Source organism: Cyprinus carpio, chromosome B4, assembly GCF_018340385.1.
Source record: "Cyprinus carpio isolate SPL01 chromosome B4, ASM1834038v1, whole genome shotgun sequence".
Taxonomy (NCBI): domain Eukaryota; kingdom Metazoa; phylum Chordata; class Actinopteri; order Cypriniformes; family Cyprinidae; genus Cyprinus; species Cyprinus carpio.
In genome coordinates this window covers 20,144,166-20,164,075 of record NC_056600.1, presented here as the reverse complement: position 1 = coordinate 20,164,075, position 19,910 = coordinate 20,144,166, and the positions used below count along the sequence as shown (strand labels likewise).

Here is a 19,910-nt window from a genome sequence, read left to right as displayed (position 1 = left end):
ACCATTCTACTGCTTATTATATTTCTGTGGACTTTAAACGCCACACTTCTCGCAGTGTTACCGTTTAAGGAGTTCCACCAAGAGCAATGCCCGGAACCATTCTTTCGTCAGTGCTGGTCTTTTGTTTCCGATCGGTCAATATTTTGAAAAGAACTGTAATTATGGCGACCTTCATAGCGGAGGCGTGAAATGGCTCTTAATTTCTCTTTAATTGTCTGAATAAATGTATCGGAGCGCATATTAAAACAGATGTCATGGGTGTAGTTAGACATGTTGTGTGTGCCATGTCTGGAGGGGTTGACAGTTCTGTCAGTGCACTGTTACTCAAAAGAATGGGTAAGATATAGTGTACTTAAAATTCATTACAATTTTACACATTTTTATGAAATTAACTTATGAATTAACAGTCCCATTCACTGGGCACATAAACTCCGTTGTGCTTTGTGTGAATGTATAAAATAGCATGCTATAATTCTATACTATAATATTATATATTAATATAATTATAGCCTAATGTAATGTACAAGTTGTTTATTAAATACTATAATGTGTTTATTATACTCAATTCTAGATTGTATTGCAACAACAATAAAGTATTTGGAAACTTAAATCACTGTGACCTATGTATGAATGTCAGGTCAACTTTTTGTTTTAAATTGAATCATTGGTTTGAAGATACGATATGTGTTTCTCTGCTGTCAGGCTATCACGTGACTGGTGTGTTCATGAAGAACTGGGACTCTCAGGATGAGAGAGGGGTCTGTTCATCAGAGAGAGACTGTGAGGATGCTTATAAAGTCTGTAAGAGGCTGGATATGCCTTTCCACCAGGTCTCATATGTTAAAGAATACTGGCATGAAGTATTTAGGTAAATGTTACAGTAGTTAATATTTGAAAGATCATGGAATTCAAAAGGTTGTACACAATTTGCTCATATTCTTTCTTTCTTTCTTTCTTTCTTTCTTTCTTTCTTTCTTTCTTTCTTTCTTTCTTTCTTTCTTTCGCTTGCAGTAATCTTCTTAGGGAATATGAGAAGGGCAGAACACCAAATCCAGACATAATGTGTAACAAACACATCAAGTTTAAGCACTTCTATCAGTATGCAGTTAATACTTTAGGTAAGTTAAGTGGGATTGATGAACTTGTAGTGTTTTCCAGGAAAAGACATACAAAACAGGACTTGACTCATACTTTTTTATGTTTTTAAACAAATAATAAGTGAAAGGAGGTGCAGAAATTTGCCTATTTGTTATAGTGTTAATTGTGTTTAAGGGTCCACAACTTAAAATGCTGAAAATGTTATTTGTCCACTTTTGAAAGGTTAAAATGAAATATTGCATGAGCTGTGATTTTACAACTCTATTTAAATAAATACAGTTTAAAGCTCTTATTTGTGTGCTTTTATTACTGTGTAGATTTTTAATGCAACTAGACGACGGTTTTACTTCGGAATCTCTCTTTAGGGCTTGTTGAGCAAAAACAAGTTCTAAGATTCAGAAAAAGAGTAAAGATCAATTTAGAAACAAACCACAGATACAACTGACATTAAAACAAATTAAAGAAAGTTTAGAAAAAAGAAAGTTTTACATATACACACACACACATATATATATATATATATAATGTTTGTATGTGGTGTCTTGCATATTTAGCATCATCACAGTCTTATTTGAAAACAGGTGCTGATGCCATGGCAACGGGACACTATGCCCGGACGTCCCAGGAGGACGAAGAGGTTTTTCAACAGAAGCACGTTCCACCTCCCAGAACCCTCTTCAGAGATCGGTTTGAAATAAGAAAGCGTACGTATAACATCTGTCCATGCAACGTAGATGACAGGAAAATAAATTGTGTTTACAGGAGGATTATATATATAATATATAATTTTCAGTACCAAATCAAAATATCTGAACAAGTAATGAAAATCGTGAAGACACATATATATATATATACATGTTTTTCTTCATACAAAATACGTTATATTCATTGTTTTGAATTTTTTTGGGTCAAAATATGTTATATTCATTGTTTTGAATTTTTTTGGGTTAAAATGAAAATATGTTATTTTTTCTTCTTTGGGTTGAAATATGGACATGGACCTCTCTTGGCAGTTTTTGTGAGGTTTAAGAGATTTCAAATGATGTTCCTTCTGGGATTTGTTTGTATGTTGACCTTTTCTCTTCTTCTGGATTTCGTTAGCTGCGCGGCTCTATCAGGGTGCTGATCGCTTGAAGGACCAGACATTCTTTCTCAGTCAGATTTCCCAGGATGCTCTGCGACACACAATATTTCCCCTAGCTGGGCTGACCAAAGACTTTGTGAAGAAAATAGCTGCTGAAGCCGGCTTCCAGCATGTTCTAAAGAAAAAAGAGGTACTAAATTAAGCAAAGTCTTTTACACAAGACCCAATATTTTTGGCATAAGAAATGTGACACTATTAACATATTAACATGTAACATATTCCACTAATTAATTGATACAAAAGTGTTTAGTCATTGACTAAATCTAATGTAAATGCAATCTTTTCTCTGAAAGAGCATGGGGATCTGTTTCATTGGAGAGAGAGATTTTGAGAACTTTATCCTTGAGGTATGTATGATGCAGGGTACAAACTGGTGTCCTGTTATTTTTTTTTAAAGCAATAAAAACAAATATCATCTTCTTTCTTTTGAAAACTGAAAGCTTTTTTAAATGTTAAACAAAATGTTATTATTATAAGTTTTTCAAGTGTCGCACAAATTGAATTGTTGACTGAATTTAGCAGGTTTAAAATATATAGGCTATATATATCAAAAGCTCAACCCTGTTACCAAGGATATTGTAAGAAATAAAATGATCAAACTCTTTTATAAATATTAGATCATCAACAACAAACCAACATTTGGCCCTAAACTATCCATCCCTGCCTATAGATTCAATTTGCAACCCTGTTACCTATTCTGATATTTTATTTATATATTTTTACTCGGATATATAAACTGTATTTCACATTTTGATAACAGGGTTGCAGAAATTGCCAAACATCATATAATTGATCAACTTTTTTTTGCAAGTTAAAAGCCTAATTTTCAGACTGTGTTTTGGTCATTATTCAATATATACTGCAGTCTCTTAATTTAGCACTGTTTCAATTCTATGTCAAATTTATTAAAGTACATAGAGCCCAAACCGGGAAACTTTGTCTCCATTGAAGACGGGAAGATCATGGGGCAGCATAAAGGTGGCTATTAATTTAATAATTGTTCCTATTCTCCTCCGTAGTGTCTGTGATAATGTAAGACTAATTACTGTGTTTTGTCCCAGGCTGGTTCACTTTAACACTGGGTCAGAGGGCTAGAATCGGAGGACAGGTAGATCCCTGGTTTGTAGTTGATAAAGATATCACAACTGGTGATGTATTTGTGGTGAGTTACATCATTTATTGAACTAAAAAAGCCACAAATGACTTTTCAGGTCGATTGATTTATAAAATATGGCATCTCTTGTAGGGTCCAACCACTAACCACCCAGCTCTGTTCCGAGACACGATCCAGACGGACCGCTTCCACTGGATAGCCGAAGACCCGCCTGCTGAACTTGTCCGAACTCAGATGATGGAATGTCTCTTCCGTTTCAATAACCGGATGCCTTTAAGTAAGTTTTCTTTGTTTCCCATTTTAGCTGGAAATTGTTAGAGAACAGGTCAGTTGATCTTTTTTCTGTTTTGTCTACAATAGTTTATTTTAGCATTATTTATATTTTATTATTATTATAGGATTTTATTGGAATTTTGAATAAGCATTTATTTCAATTTTCTTTTTCGTTTGTCATTTTAATTAATTTTTTTGTTGTATTTCTGTTTAGCTGTATTTTTTTTTTTTTTTCAGTTTAGTCATTTTAGTACTTCAACTAAAATTCAAAAATGCTAAAATTCAACTGTCAAAATGTTCTTTTTTTGAAGTGTAATATTCAAATAATTTTTTTTTTTGAATAGTTTTATTTAATAATAGTTTTATTTTCAGTTTTAGTTAACAATATTAAGACTAGTCTACAAAATTGTTCTGTTGTAAACAGTCCTGATATCAACTTCTCATTTCTTTCAGCTCCATGCACTGTAACCTTGAATCTAGATGGGTCAGTGTGGGTAATGTTGAGAGAGCCAATAAGAGCATTGACACCTGGGCAGGTAATCCAGAAATATCTGCACCGCTGAAGAATGTATCTTGAATGTTTAACTAAATTCCTGATGTGTCATTATAAATCATTTACACTTGACTTTGGGGGGAAATGGACTTCAGAAACCTTTTACTAGAGGTATTCTCCTTTTTAAAGGGATACTTCACCCCAAAATGAAAATTTTGTCATTAATCACGTACCCCCATGTCGTTCCAAACCCGTAAAAGCTTCGTTTGTCTTCAGAACACAATTTAAGATATTTTGGATGAAAACTGGGAGGATTGTGACTGTTCCATAGACTGCCAAGTAAATAGCAGTGTCAAGGTCCATAAAAGGTATGAAAGTCATCATCAGAATACTCCATCTGCCATCAGATGTGCAATCTGGGTTATATGAAGCGATGGGAACACTTTTTGTAATGAAAGAAAACAAAAATAATGACTATTCAACAATTCCTTTGTCAGCAGTCTCCTCTGTGTCTCTCCATATCACCGTATGCTGTGTATGCTCTTCTGTATCAGACGTGCTACAAGGATGTGCTGTTTTCTTTCAAATCAAAGCTAAATACACGTAGAAACAGTGTATCTTTGTGGCGCCTTTCATCCCTTTTATGGACCTTGACACTGTTATTTACTTGGCAGTCTATGGGACAGTCACAAGCCTCCTGGTTTTCATCCAAAAAATCTTAAATTGTGTTCTGAAGACGAACAGAGCTTTTATGGGTTTGGAACGACATGGGGGTAAGTGATTAATACAACATTTTCATTTTGGGGGGAGTATCCCTTTAAGTAGTATTATAAAACAAAAAAATTCAGATGCACATTTCAAGCTTGCTAGGTTGATTGGCCCATAGTTAGATTAATGAACTGTATTACGGTGTTAAAATCAGGTATTATGACCTTCTGTGACTTCTTTTTGATTTTTCATTCAAACCTGACTACATTGTGTTTGCACTGCAGTTTGCTGTCCTATATAAGGGAGATGAGTGTTTGGGAAGTGGGAAGATCATTCGTCTGGGACCCACAAAATTCACTCTTCAGAAAGGTCAAGACTGCCTGAGCTGCCCACCTAAAGACACAAACCAACAACATCCAGAGCCTTTCAGCTGAGACACATGCAGCACAAACCAGCACACCTCTTGTGTTTTATTTAAGGGACAATAACAAGAACTTAGGAGGCTCTTAGTATTCACAGACATTTAGGATGAGGGAATCCTTAATGTGAGTTGTATGTTTTCTGTGTTTTTTCTTAATTGTAATTAACTTGGGAATTGTAATTTATTTGTAATATATGTATACGTAGTGATTGCTGTATTGCTTTTATTTTGTAAAGATTTTATAAATGTAAGCGGTTATAGTGCCTTTATGGTGCACCGATCCTGACCTATGCAATCTTTCAGACAAATATTAAGCTACAGGTTCACAGGTTGTTCTTCTTGAGTACCGTTACTGAGTTCCTTTCTCTGCCAGTAGAGGGCGGGAGTGCATCACTGACTGTATGTCTATAGTGCCTTTGGACATCTTCCTCAATTTCAATTAATGACAACTATGTTATACACAATAGTATATTAACTTATTTAAATTATATATAGTTAGACAATTAAAATATAACATGTTAAGACATTGGGGTTTAGATGGGTTGATGGGTTGTAAGCTATGACATAGAACTCTTTTGGTTCCTTAAAGAACCTTTCAGCGAACAGTCTCTAAAATAACTTCGGAATAACCTTCATCCATTTTTAAGAACCTCTTGTGTATTGGAAATGATTGTTAAAGGTTCCTCACCAATGCCAATAAAGAACCTTTGTTTGTAAGAGTGTAGGTGTATTGCTTTGTAAATATAATTCGTATTATATATATTTGTTTGTAGATAAACTTCTTAAGAAAAAAATATTTTCAAAGATTTTTTTTTCCCACAAGAAATCCATTGTTTTTTATGTCTTATATTAGGAACATAGTGACTCTGTTGAGGAGACACTAATTGAACGTAAAAGAAATCCACATATGTTTATATCCTATAAAACCGTTTTGTTCTCACTTACAATTATAGTAATACAAGTTCCTATAAATACACGATAAAAAAGAAGTAGGCCTATAAGTATATGAAAATAAATTTAAAAAGAACTCAAAACTCAAGCTTTCTATTTCCAAAGATAAGTAAAAACATCCTCGTAATGATTTTTTGCACCAAACCAAATTTTAATGCTTAAACACATTTTGCAAGGTCTCAAGGGGCTAAAAAAAGTTTCAAAATATTTCCGTAATTTTCACTGACTAGCTGTTACCACTGTTTAATAAAATTTTCCCCCTGTAAATAATGGCTAGCATGGTATTTTTGTAATTGTTTGTATAGAGAATAAATAATAATGAAGGCTAAAATTTAGTTTTACTCCACTCATAGCGAATAACAGTTCGGGAATCCAGTATTGATAACTCTTTATTACTTTACAGCCGCTGTAAACAGAGATTTAAACACGTGTTGCGCTTTCATGTCACTTTAGGAGACAAAAAGCAGAAAACTTTATCCATAGCCTAACTAGAACGGGCATATTATAATAAATGAAAGGCGTTTATTTATAATGGAAGCATTTATGTCCAGAAATCTGCATGCGGAGAGTTGCGTGAAACTTAAATCTCGTAGCTTCATTTTTTTCAAGTTTGACGCGCCGCGTCGCTCGCGTTAGGGTGTAAAAGTCGCCAAAAGAACCAAAGAATAAATGCAGATGTGAATAACAATAGTTGAATTTCCATGAGAGTTACTCTTTAGTCCTGAGAGGAGGTGCGTGCAGGTTTATGTTAATGACTGTGTGTGTGTGTATGTGTGTGTGTGTGTGTGTGCTTGGGGAGAGACGCGCACGCACGGAGCCATTTTGTCCTCACTTTAAACTTAACGTGGGTAATGTCACTTGGTTCCATGGATACCAGCCTGATAAACTGTTTTTTCTCCTGCTAAAAAGCTACAATGAAGGATAAAAGAAAGTCGACGTGCCGGCAGAAGGAGAGTTGACCTGTTTTTCTGCATGTTTTGTGGAGTTTCACACCATGGATCTTGTAATGTGTTGGTTATTATGGGTTCACCTTCTCCTCTGCGCTCCTCTCATGGGATGTTTCGACTTGCACCTCTCGGAGACTTTACGTTCTGGAGCTGTTTTGGCCAATTTGTCACTGGGACCAGGTTGGACGTATAAAATAGACAGGGCTTTAACTTCAGAGTACATTGGCAACTTTATTAAAGTGGACTGGAGAGATGGAGTAGTGCGTTTAAATGGAAAGGTGGATTGTGCGCGCGCCCCTCACAGCGCGCTGCCTCTTTATTTTAAAATCCAATCATTAACAACCGAAGGACTAGTTAACGCACATTTCAATGTATTTGTGCACGGACGAAATTGCGTGTTCAAATATAAAAGGAAGAGAGTGACAAAGCCTGATATCAGCGTGGATTGCATTTATAATTTAGGACTAACTTCCTGCTTTTCTCCAGGTGATTTACTCATTAGTTTTAAGGACTATTTGCCTGTCTTCACAAGAAACTCTGGTGTTTTTATTACTTCTTGCACCTCAGACCACCTGAATGTGTTTGTGCGTAACGGGACATTACTCGTGAAGGACGCGTACTGTTTGGAGACGGACTTCAAAGAGACTATCCGGTGTTCGTTCCATGATTCAAACGGTGAGCCCCTTTCTCTGTGCCTCAAATTACGATTCGCCTCAGTCCAAACATCATTATTACATTCTGCTCAACACGTATCAAATCAATGGAAACCGAGAATACAGCGAGCCGTGAATTCAGCGCCTCAGTTTCAGTTACCAAACTACCAGGTTGCTGTTCCAGAAAACGAGCCCGAGGGTACGAGAGTCATCACCCTCAAAGCGACTGACAGCGACCCTGGAGAGGCGGGGAAGATCGAGTATGGCATGGAAGCGTTACTCGACAGACGTTCTAACGACTTCTTCCGGATAGACCCTCAAACCGGCAGCATTGAGACTGTCCAGCCCTTAGACAGAGAAGTTAAAGACACGCACGTATTTAAAGTCACAGCAACTGATAATGGCGCACCGCGACGCACTGCCACGTCGTTACTTACAGTTACAGTCAGTGACACCAACGACCACGGTCCCGTTTTTGAACAGAATGAATACAGGTTAAGGATACGAGAAAATGTGGAAGTTGGTTTTGAGGTGATTACCGTCCGGGCGACAGATGGAGATGCACAATCCAATGCAAACATGATATACAAGATTGTGAATGGCGAGGGTGTTAATTCTGGGTTTGAAATTGATTCTCGGAACGGACTGGTCAAGATACGTGTGCGTCCAGATAGAGAAACTATGACACAGTATCAGCTGATAGTAGAGGCCAATGACCAAGGAAGGGACCCTGGGCCCCGCAGTGCTACCGCGACACTGCACATCACAGTTGAAGATGAAAATGACAATTATCCTCAGTTTAGTGAGAAAAGATATGTAGTTCAGGTGCCAGAAAATGTGGCTGTTAACACTAAAGTGGCTCAGGTAGAAGCCACTGACCGAGATGAGGGCAATAACGCTAAGGTTCATTACAGCATAATCAGCGGCAATGTAAAAGGTCAGTTCTTCATTCACACCCCAACCGGAGCCATTGATGTCATAAACCCTCTAGACTACGAAATGATCAGAGAATATAACCTGCGCATAAAGGCACAGGATGGAGGCAGGCCTCCTCTCATTAACGGAACAGGCATTGTTGTCATCCAAGTTGTGGATGTGAACGACAATGCTCCTATGTTTGTAAGCACTCCTTTCCAAGCCACAGTTTTAGAGAATGTACCTATTGGATATTCCGTGATTCACATTCAGGCCATTGATTCTGATTCTGGAGAAAATGCTCGTTTGGATTACAGCCTCACAGACACCACTCCAGGCTTTCCCTTCACCATCAATAACAGCACTGGATGGATAACTGTCAGTACTGAGCTGGACAGGGAAACCACTGAATATTACACCTTTGGAGTAGAAGCCAGAGACAATGGTGTTCCGGTTATGTCGTCCTCAGCTAGCGTTAGCATCACCGTCCTAGATGTGAATGACAACATCCCTACTTTCACCGAAAAGCTATACTCACTAAAAATCAATGAAGATGCTGTTGTAGGGACCAGTGTGTTAACTGTTACAGCTCTGGACTGTGATGTAAACAGTGTGGTCACCTATCAGATCTCTAGTGGTAATACGCGGAACCGATTTGCCATCAATAGTCAAAGCGGAGGTGGACTCATCACGCTGGCACTGCCTTTAGATTACAAACAGGAACGCCAGTACGTTCTGACTGTCACCGCCTCGGATGGTACACGCTTCGACACCGCGCAGGTGTTCATCAATGTAACTGATGCTAACACTCACAGACCCGTGTTCCAGAGCGCCAGCTACCATCAGACCTTCAGCGAGGACCGACCCATTGGATCAACTGTTGTGGTAATCAGTGCCACAGATGAAGACACAGGTGAGAACGCACGTATTACCTATATCATGGAGGACAATGTTCCACAGTTCAAGATTGATCCGGACACAGGTGCCATCACCACGCAGATGGAGATTGACTATGAAGATCAAGCCTCCTACACGTTGGCCATCATTGCTCGTGACAATGGAATCCCTCAGAAGTCTGACACTACTTATGTGGAAATCATTGTCCTGGATGCCAATGATAATGTGCCACAGTTTGGGAGGGACAAATATCAGGGCACTGTGTTTGAAGACGCACCTGTGTTCACCAGTGTGCTCCAGATATCTGCTTCAGACAGGGACTCGGGGTCTAATGGGCGTGTGAGCTACACCTTTCAAGGTGGCGATGACGGGGAAGGAGACTTCATGATTGAACAATCCTCTGGAATTATAAGAACACAAAGGAAGCTGGACAGAGAGAACGTTCCAGTGTATAACCTGAAGGCCTATGCAGTAGATAGAGGAGTTCCTCCTCTCAAAGCAGCGGTGGAGATCCAGATTTCTGTGCTGGACATCAATGACAATGCTCCTGTTTTTGAGAAGGATGAGCTGTTTATCTACATCAAAGAAAACAGTCCTGTCGATTCAGTGGTTGCCCGGATCAACGCCATGGATCCCGATGAAGGAACCAACGCTCAGATATTGTACCAGATTGTGGAAGGAAATATCCCAGAGGTCTTTGATTTGGATATATTCACTGGAGACTTAAAAGCACTCGTGGATTTGGACTACGAGACCAAAATGGAGTACGTCCTAGTCGTACAGGCCACTTCCGCACCTTTGGTCAGCAGAGCAACCGTCCACATTCGTCTGATTGATGTCAATGACAACGATCCTGTCCTGCAGAATTTCGAGATTATCTTCAATAACTACGTCACCAACAAATCCAACAGTTTTCCGTCTGGGATTATAGGAAAGGTACCTGCCTATGACCCAGACGTGTCAGATAAGCTCAAGTATAGTTTCATTGAAGGAAATGAGCTGAATTTGCTAATTCTTAACCCAAATACCGGAGAGCTCAAACTCGGCAAAGATCTGGACAACAACAGACCTCTGGAGGCCACCATGAAAGTTTCTGTCACAGGTCAGTTAACTTTTCTCTGTATCTCTTGAATGATCTGTATTTGCTTGAAATGTCTCTAAATTTGAGATTTTGCAGTGTAGGGTAAGCAGAAAAAAAAAATCAGCGTATAAAAATATGATTAATTTGAATATGTTGGTTTGTCAATGTCAATGATGGATCTGCTGCTCTGAAGGGCTGCATGATTTCAGGCTGTTTGCTGCAGGCTGAACCACAATCCTGTTCTTCTGCTTATGAAGTGTTTGTGAGAAATGTTGACGAAGCCAAGAACCGTTTGTGCGTGAGAATGAAGTCTCGGTTCACTTTTAGAGGATTATTTAACTTCTGTTAAATCGAAATCCCCGCCAGTGTTCTGTTATGATATGTTTGAGATGAGCAACATATTATATTTGTATTGTAATTACTATGAACTTTTGGAGACTTACTCCTTACTGCCAGATCACTCAGTTTATCTTTTTAAGATCACAAAAGTGATCTGGTGCTCACAAATGCAACCTGCCTTTTCAAATAGCATCAGCTTCTCATATCTCATGCTTTTCCTTCCCTGTTTCTGTCCTCCTTTCCTATCTCTCTTTTCCTCCCACATACCGCTTTTCCTGTTAATTTGCAACTTGCAATTCAAATACATTACACAGAATACAGCTCTCTTGTCTGTACTTTGTGGCTTTATGGCTATGTCTTTGTTGGTCTGATTGCCGGTCCTCATCTGAATGTGCATGCTCATGGTCATTGTTGGGGTTGTAATGAGCTGCATTCATGCCATGCTCTCTCATTCATGACAAAGACACATTGGTTTCCATTGCCATTTTACTTCCCACCCTCTTTTATACCCTTTCTTTTTGGTCTGATAAACTAATACATTTTATTCCTTGGACATACCCACATGTCAGATGTTAGGTAACCATTAACACTGCTAATGTGACCTCTTCACCTCCAGCCCAGGGAGAAGGAAACAGCACCTAAAAGGAAAACATGTGACAGAGCTCTTAGCTAGATTTTAATGTCTACACTGGTCTGTGAGTGAATTTAATGCTTTTAACTGCTAATGAGGTGTCTCAAATTCAGCCTTCCTCTAAAATGTAGCTAATGTTTTTTGATCATGCAATTTTTGAGTCTTAGCAGAGCTGAAAGAAGATCGATTAGACAGAAATAATTAAGTTCAATTGTTTTGTTTTCCATCAGGTATTTGCTATATTAAGTTAAATACATTTAGAAACTGCATAAATGCATTACTATTTGCTGTTTATATTGGTTATACTTAAGGTTAGGGGTTTTGTTTAAACCATCAAACCTAAGTATTTAAAACTGATCTTACTTTTAACTAATCTGACTTATCATTTTAACCTGGCAAACAATAAAACAGGCAAAATAATGCAAAATTAATTAAATATTCAACCCGAGTGGCCTGAGCCACATCTAGGAACCAAAATATCATAGAGACTTGGTGATAGGCTCTTTTGATTTGGGGCTGAAAGCAGCCACACAGAACACCCTAGAAACCACATAGCAACATGTTAAAACCCAGTCAAAACAAATGCATAGTAGCGCACTAGCAACCACCACTGAGCCACCTACTATAATTAGAGATGCACGATAAATATCGGCACAATATTAATGCGCATCTCGTCAGTGAAGCCGGTTCTGTAATCAGCGGTAAATCATATTGATCATATTTTGCGCATGTTTTGCGCAGCTTGTCAGTGAACAACGGCTCTGTGTAGTAAATGCTGCTCCACGTGAAAGCACGCACGTGTAGAGATTTACCGCTGATTACAGAACCGTCTTTACTGATGAGATGCGCATTAATATCATGCCGATATTTATTGTGCATCGCTAACTATAATCACGGTGGTGAGTTTTGTTTGGGCTAGCACCACTCACATTGTCTTCACCAAATGTAAAAATATACTTTAATACATTTTTATTTTATTTATTTTTTTACCTGATTTCTTCAGTTTTTAAGCAATATTCCTTTTCATTTAATTTCAAATGTACCATACTCCACACTTAAATGCAAAGCAATAAAACATTATTATTCATATTTGAGACTGCGAAAAAAGTGAAAATGTGCCATTTGTTATAATTTCCTACCTGATCCCACCCTCAAAAATCTCATCTTAAGGCGGTCATGTATTCAATTGCAGAAACGGGCTTCTATACAATGCAGCTATGATTGTGTTTGGGTTTGTAAATGTGTGTGTGGTTTCTATAATAAAAACAGAAATACAATAATCAGTTCACAGCAATAAATGACAAACAACAATATATTAGACTACTATAAAACCTGGTTCTTTAAGTGTTACCACATGGCTCACATTTTTAGCTCACAAATGGAACACTATGAAGACACTGTTATCTTTCGCTCCTCAACAGGTGTTTTTCTTATCGACTTAGCTTTAATTATTTATATAAGTACTTGGGGACACACAAGAAGTCCCAGATATGTCCCTGATAAAACGAGTTAACATTCTAGTCAAAACAAAGGCCATTCTAGCCTAAAACAACACCGGTTTGCACAGCAAACACAACAGTGAGGGCTGTGTGTTTGAACAGTAACCTAATCTCTCTTATCTATGTCTGCTAACATTCAACAAGCCTTTTCCTGATTTGAGGGGTGTCCTCCGCAAAATGATGCCGCTTTTTTAGCCCTGCACCTTTGTGCTTTGTTTCGCCGGATCAATACGGGTGATAAGCCATCTGTCGAAGCCTCAAGAAAGATGGAGCCAGCCATCATTTATACTGGTGAAATTGCACTTATTTGATGTCTTCATCTTTTGATTTTGATCCATGTCACATCTAAAGAGAAGAGGGGAGGTAATTAATCACTTCTAGCCATTTTCTTCATTTTTTACCCCTGCTGTCAGCAAATGAGCCTGCCAATACATGCAGACTTTTTAAGCAGGTTGAGCTTCTGCCCGTGAGCCACTGCGTCTCTGTCTCATGTACTTGACTGTAGCCCACTCAGTGCTGCAGGACTCACATACCTGCACTGTTCTACATTGCATTACCAAACTCTCTGAACTTGTATTTCAGTTGGGACTTGAAGACATAGCTTCATATCTTTCAAAAAGATCTTCTAATTGTCAGGTGATTGAAGTTTATAGATAAATGATTCCACATGGAAATTACACTTTATTTTTTTCACTGAAACAATTTACTTTGAAATTGTAGAAAGAAATAGTATCTTCTTGTTAAAAGTACTCCAATTCTGCAAAACTTATATAAGAGACTGAGGGCAGCTAAAACACGCCAAATTTAAAATTATAATTGTTAATTTGTTACTAAGTTAAAAATGTGTAATGAACACAATTTCATCTAAATATGTAGCTAAAGACTACAGAAATATATCAATTGACCAAAGTATATTAATTATTAATTAAGTATGATTTTTGGACTGGTTTGGTTTAGTTGGGATCGTCACGGTGCATCGGTAAGAATGCACAGAAGTCCATGAGTCCAATTACTGTTTTTAATAAAGTTTTAAGCCAGCTGACATACACAATGCTATGAAAGCCCATTTCTGCCACTTAATAAAAAATAAAACAAGGTAATTGCGACTTTTTATCTCACAGTTCTGATTTTATTTCTCAGAATTGTGAGTTCATATCTCGCAATTCTGACTTTATTACTCACAATACTGAGAAAAAAAAGTCGGAATTGTGAGATATGAATTCACAACTGTAAGAAAAAAGAAATTCAGAAATGCGAGATATAAAGTAGCAATTGCGAGAAAAAAAACTCAGAATTGCGAAATAAACTCGCAATTCTAAGAAAAATGTCAGAATTGTGAAAGAACTCGCAATAAATAATCAAAAATCCAAAAACAAAAAAAAAAAAAAAAAAAAACAAAAAATTCCGGGGGCGGGACTAAACTATGCTGTCAATAATTCAAAGTCCACAAATAAAAATAATAAAAAATAAAAACCAGTGAAACATAATAAGCCTTTACAACAATAACATAGATACTTCATAGATTTTGTCCTAAACTTATTTAATTCCTGACAACTAAAATAATAAGCACAATATAAAGGGGAAACTGTTCAATACCATATTAATAATCACTATAAAATAAATGTGACCCTGTCTATAAAATCCACGACTAAAGTCTAAAAATCGAATTAAGAGATAACCAAACATTCATTTCACTATGATTTTAATCTTTGCCATGGTCAATATTAAAGTCAATATTAAACATATCAAGGTTCCATTTTCACAGAATGTACTTTACATTATGATGGATGATTTTATGTATAAAAAAAGTAAATAAATAAAAAAAAGGGTTTAGCTGGGTTTTCACAGGCAGTGTCACAATTTATATCATTGCTAATTTGAGGTGTGCTCTTATTTAAGATATAGTTGGATAAAATCATAATCCTACTTCTGCCCTATAAAGGAGGCATCTGTAACATTCTGACTTTTTGAATTAAATTAAATGTGTCGATCAAATATTTTGAAACGACAAAATGAGAGGCAGCGGATGTGTAGAACTCAAAGTCTTTCAGTGAGTGATATGGATTTCTGTATCTGTGGAGCTCTGCAGCTGTAGATTCCCCTCGGGTCTACCTATGAGTCAATGGAGTAATGAGCCGAGTTATTTGTTAATGACTGTTATGAATGTTATGCCATGATACAGTATGTAGGTTAAATGTAAAACCCTTTGAACTACCTCATAGAGCTGGTATTATAAATAATGTGGCCGAAAACCTTTTTTTTTTTCACAAGGATAAACTGTTTACTAGAAAGACTGTGAATTGTCTTAAGTTATAGAAGCTGTTTTGTGTGTGGGTCAGGCTAGGGCTGGCCAGCTGTGTCCTCAGATCTGCTTTCTGACATGCACACAGCAGCTGTAACAGAGACAGACAGAGACTTTAATCACTGTGAAACTGCCCTGAGCCCTGCACTGCCTGTCCCCTGTCATCTGCATGTCATTAACAGAGGAGATCTTCAGTCCAGGTGTGACTGTCCTTCTACCTCGTCTACACATGACCCTCTGACCTCTGACATCACAGACATATGCTGTGGGTGTCACTCTGTTAAACATCCTTTGTTTAAAATGACCAATCTCACTCAACCGGAATATAGTTCGTAAATAGGACTGAAAATAGTGAAAGAAAGTGGGGTGAAATAATCCGTACCAATACTTTTACAGTGTTTTATGAAGAAGGTGTGATCCTTAAAAATACTTAAAAGTGCTCTATTTTCACACACCAGTTTTGTACTTAATATACAAAAAAATATTCTTTAGTACTTCTAAGATTTATGAAATTGATTTCATTTAGCTCATGATATTAGTAACACTGGTTTGGGTGGTTATTCAGTTCCCTAAGTCCACCACCCAAAATCTTTAATATTCCAACCTGATGTCATGAGAAAATAAAACTGTTTTACATTTTGGTGAATTGGTGGGGATTTTGTATGAACTCGTATGAGTGAAAACATACAGTTTTTAGAAATAAGCATAAGAGTCCACCCCTAAACTAATGTGATTGTACAAATTTAAACAAATTCACCAAAAGGTAAAACTGCTGTGAGAGAGTGTCTCTAGACGCAAACACTGCTCCATTGCTGAAGTTTGGTAGACATAACAAAAAAGACTCAAGGTCTGTGTACTCTAAACAAACTTAGTTTTATTGAAACTTTATTGAAAGTTTACTTTCATTGCTATATCCGTCCCCAGTGTCTGTTGAAACTCTCTTATTAGATTACTTAAGGCAAACAGTGTCAGCACTCTTTTCTTACCAGTCTTTATTTGGTGCAGTTCCTCTTGAACATTGTTCGTTATTAACAGACAGACAAATGACCTCTACTGTATTTGATACTAGCGATTTTGGTTAACCGCATAATTCTTTAGAATTTCTAATGGTAAAAATCTACAAAATTTATTGATGAAAATGTATTGATAAAAGGATGAAGATCATCCTCCTCCTCAAATTCCTGCACTCTAAAAGCAGAATACAGCCTGAGACCAGGGAAACCTGAACATTAATTAAGCTAAAATAACAGTGCGAGCTGTCTGCATCTCTGTTAAAAGAGCAGGAAAGGCATTTGATTCATGTTTAATCTTGCAAACTCATTTGAAGGTGGAGAGAGAAGACAGAGACAGTGATGTGGTCTCCAACCAGTGCCAAGAGGGGCAAACAATAACCGCTCAAGCTTTGGGTCATTCGAGGGTAGTTTACATGAAAATATGGGTCAGCATTGTGTTTAAAGAAGAGCCTTTGTGCGCCTTTAAATAGTTTTGTTTGAGCTATAAAGTTTTCAGGCCTCATTTGCCCTTGACTGCTGGGAAATGATAATGAATATTCTTACCCTTTTTTGTAAATTTTAAAGGAATTTTCTGGTTGCTCTGCCACAGAAAACATTTTTCACTCGCTCTGATTTTCAAAACAAAAGTTATGTTTACAGTTACTTAAAATGGAAGTGTAAGTCATTCCAAGGGACTTAAAGCAAAATATGCAGCCCATATTTCTGCTGAAGAGCAAAAACGTGTGTTATTTAATCTATAAAGTTGTTTAAATCGTCCTGGTAGCAGTGGGACTATACTGTTCTGGGCTGTTCTGAACACAATTCATTTGGGTGGAGTTTGCTTAATGTAAACAGTACTTTGTGGATAGTTATGCCCCTTTTTGGTGTTCTTAAACATATTGTGCATATAAATCAAAATATGTACAAATCAAATACCTGGTTTTTACCCCAGTGGAGACAACTTGGAAAATAAATTACAGGCCTTTTTTCAAGAACCGCTTTCTGGGTGCTTCTGAAAATGGCATCTCCCTTAGGCAACACTACTGAGATCTGAACCACAGTTCACTGCACCTGTGGTCTCCAGAAATGTCAAGAGATGTTTGATGATGTTCTACAGCCCTTTACATTGAATACCTTCTGTGAAGATGAACTTTTGCCCATCCAGAAAATTAATAGTCTTCATTCAATCTTAAAAACAACTTCCTCTAACTCAACAGAAATATGAAGCGCTCCTGAAGTGGCAGGAAATCCTACAAAGCATAGAATCTCTGAATGGCGGCATTCAGTGAAGAACGATATATAAACTGTCCGCCTCTTTGTAGATTTTCTAAGCCTCTTTAAGAATACCATGAACTCTTACCCAGGATTAAATGGCGGTTTGTTAAGACAGATCTCAGGTTGGGTAGTCATCAAGGTGCGTTTTTTAACTGTGTAGGCCTGACCTGTGAGCTCGGGTGAATTGGAGGTCCCATTCTCAGGGGCTAGATTTAGTCCAGACTTTCAGACGTAATCCAGATCTGTGATTCCCCTGGCTGGAAGTCGGAAGGGGAACCTGTTTGCGTGTAACATGACACATTTTCCGCTCTATCCCGACCCTATTCTGCCGTACATAAAAGATGTCTTTGTCCTTAACACTAAGGAGCTAGAAAAGCATCTATTTCAGCCAACGGCCAAAAAGTGTGACATTACATGTGTCCAGTGGTGACCGACTCCGCGTTTGGAGAAATATACTCCAAATGCCATCAATGCACAGCATTTAGGAATTATGAGGGAAATTAAAGCCACTTTTGCTTTCAAAGACTTTCCTGTTTTCGCTCAGCATGCATGAACTAGCACATGCTTTTCTATAATGGCTGGTCTGTAATTTAATATTATTATCAATACTGATGTATGACAATGCCACTATATAATAGAAGCATGTGTTTGATAACAAATACTTGCGTCTTGGCTGTTCTTGAGCGACATGCTTTTGCTGTTGGGGTGTTTTGGTCGTCGAGAAATGCGATACCCGGGTGGCTATCCAACATGTTTTAAGCTGTGCATTGTGGGGTATATTACATTACTCCGATAAACATACGTGTTGTCAAGAAATCGCCAAATGTATAGCCTGTGTTCTTAAAAATAAAATTTTTATGTATCTGTAATATGATTATTTTAGAAAGTAATTATATTTCATAAATAGTACAACTTGCTTACATTGTTGTTTATTTGTCGTAAAAATGCAGCCCAAAAAATGACGTAAAAATTCAAACTGGTTGGTCAAATTCTACCAACCGCTTTTGGCGTATAAGCAATGAAGTTAATTTGGACACTTGAACCAGTATGTTGTACATATTTTTGTGTTTTGTTGGCTTAAAGGGATACTCCACCCCAAAATGAAAATGTTGTCGTTAATCACTTACCCCCATGTCGTTCCAAACCCGTAAAAGCTTTGTTCGTCTAAACACAATTTAAGATATTTTGGATGAAAACAGGGAGGATTGTGAATGTCCCATAGACTGCCAAGTAAGTTACACTATCAATGTCCAGAAAAGTATGAAAGACATCGTCAGAATACTCCATCTGCCATCAGTGGTTTAACCGTAACATTCTGAAGCGACAACAATACTTTTTGTATGCGAATAAAACAAAAATAACGACTTCAACAATTGGTCTCATCTGTGTCACTCCACATCAATGTAGCCCTATGGTGAATCTGACGTCAGCCTTTGGTGAATCTGATTCTTCTGTGTCAGCCACTAAAGTCGTTATTTTTGTTTTATTCACATACAGAAAGTATTGTCGTGGCTTCATAACATAACAGTTGAACCACTGATGGCAGATGGACTATTCTGATGATGCTTTTCATATTTTTCTGGACCTCGACAGTGTATTTCACTTGGCAGTCTATGGGACAGTCACAAGCCTCCCGGTTTTCATCCAAAATATTTTAAATTGTGTTCTGAAGACGAACGAAGCTTTTACGGGTTTGGAACGACATGGGGATAAGTGATTAATGACAAAATTTTTATTTTGGGGTGGAGTATCCCTTTAATGATCAATACCAATGTGTACAACTGTACAAAGCATCGAACAGACAGTACAACTAACATTCATAGCCTCCTTTTCGTCCATGTCAAATTAAATGTTGTCAGCCTGACAAAAATCTGGGCAAGACAACATGGGAGTACTTGAATATGCCTACAGAAAATGTGACCACTAACAAGAGAAAGTTGTTGGTTAACCAAAGTCACGAGAGGCTTGCAGGGCGTTTTGCATTTTTTAGTCTTCATTTTGAGATGCACTTTGTACTTTTTGAACCTTCAGGCCAAGCTTAACTAACTTAGATATACTGAATTTGTCCTGTCGTTTAGAGGTGTCAAGCCTATGTTTTAAAAATGGTGTCACTTCTTTCAGGGGGAATGGTTTCACCTCCCCCTGATTATCTAACCAATATAACCATTTCATTCACA

The 19,910-nt window shown here is 37.5% G+C and overlaps 2 protein-coding genes across 2 annotated transcripts; both read left to right on the top strand.

Annotated features, from left to right (window-relative positions):
- The first annotated feature begins 113 nt into the window (after positions 1 to 113).
- On the top strand, positions 114 to 5,968 carry trmu (tRNA 5-methylaminomethyl-2-thiouridylate methyltransferase). The gene is made up of 11 exons (XM_042722357.1): positions 114 to 336; positions 703 to 868; positions 1,012 to 1,118; positions 1,680 to 1,802; positions 2,200 to 2,372; positions 2,536 to 2,589; positions 3,154 to 3,220; positions 3,304 to 3,404; positions 3,489 to 3,633; positions 4,083 to 4,165; positions 5,115 to 5,968. Exons 1-11 carry the CDS (start codon positions 255 to 257, stop codon positions 5,262 to 5,264), a joined length of 1,251 nt encoding a protein of 416 aa, XP_042578291.1. The 5' UTR covers positions 114 to 254; the 3' UTR covers positions 5,265 to 5,968.
- Positions 5,969 to 6,988: 1,020 nt separating this feature from the next.
- On the top strand, positions 6,989 to 12,374 carry LOC122137051 (cadherin EGF LAG seven-pass G-type receptor 1-like). Its single transcript, XM_042722355.1, has one exon. The coding sequence runs from the start codon at positions 7,197 to 7,199 to the stop codon at positions 10,743 to 10,745; it is 3,549 nt and encodes a 1,182-aa protein (XP_042578289.1). The 5' UTR covers positions 6,989 to 7,196; the 3' UTR covers positions 10,746 to 12,374.
- The last annotated feature ends 7,536 nt before the right edge of the window (positions 12,375 to 19,910 follow it).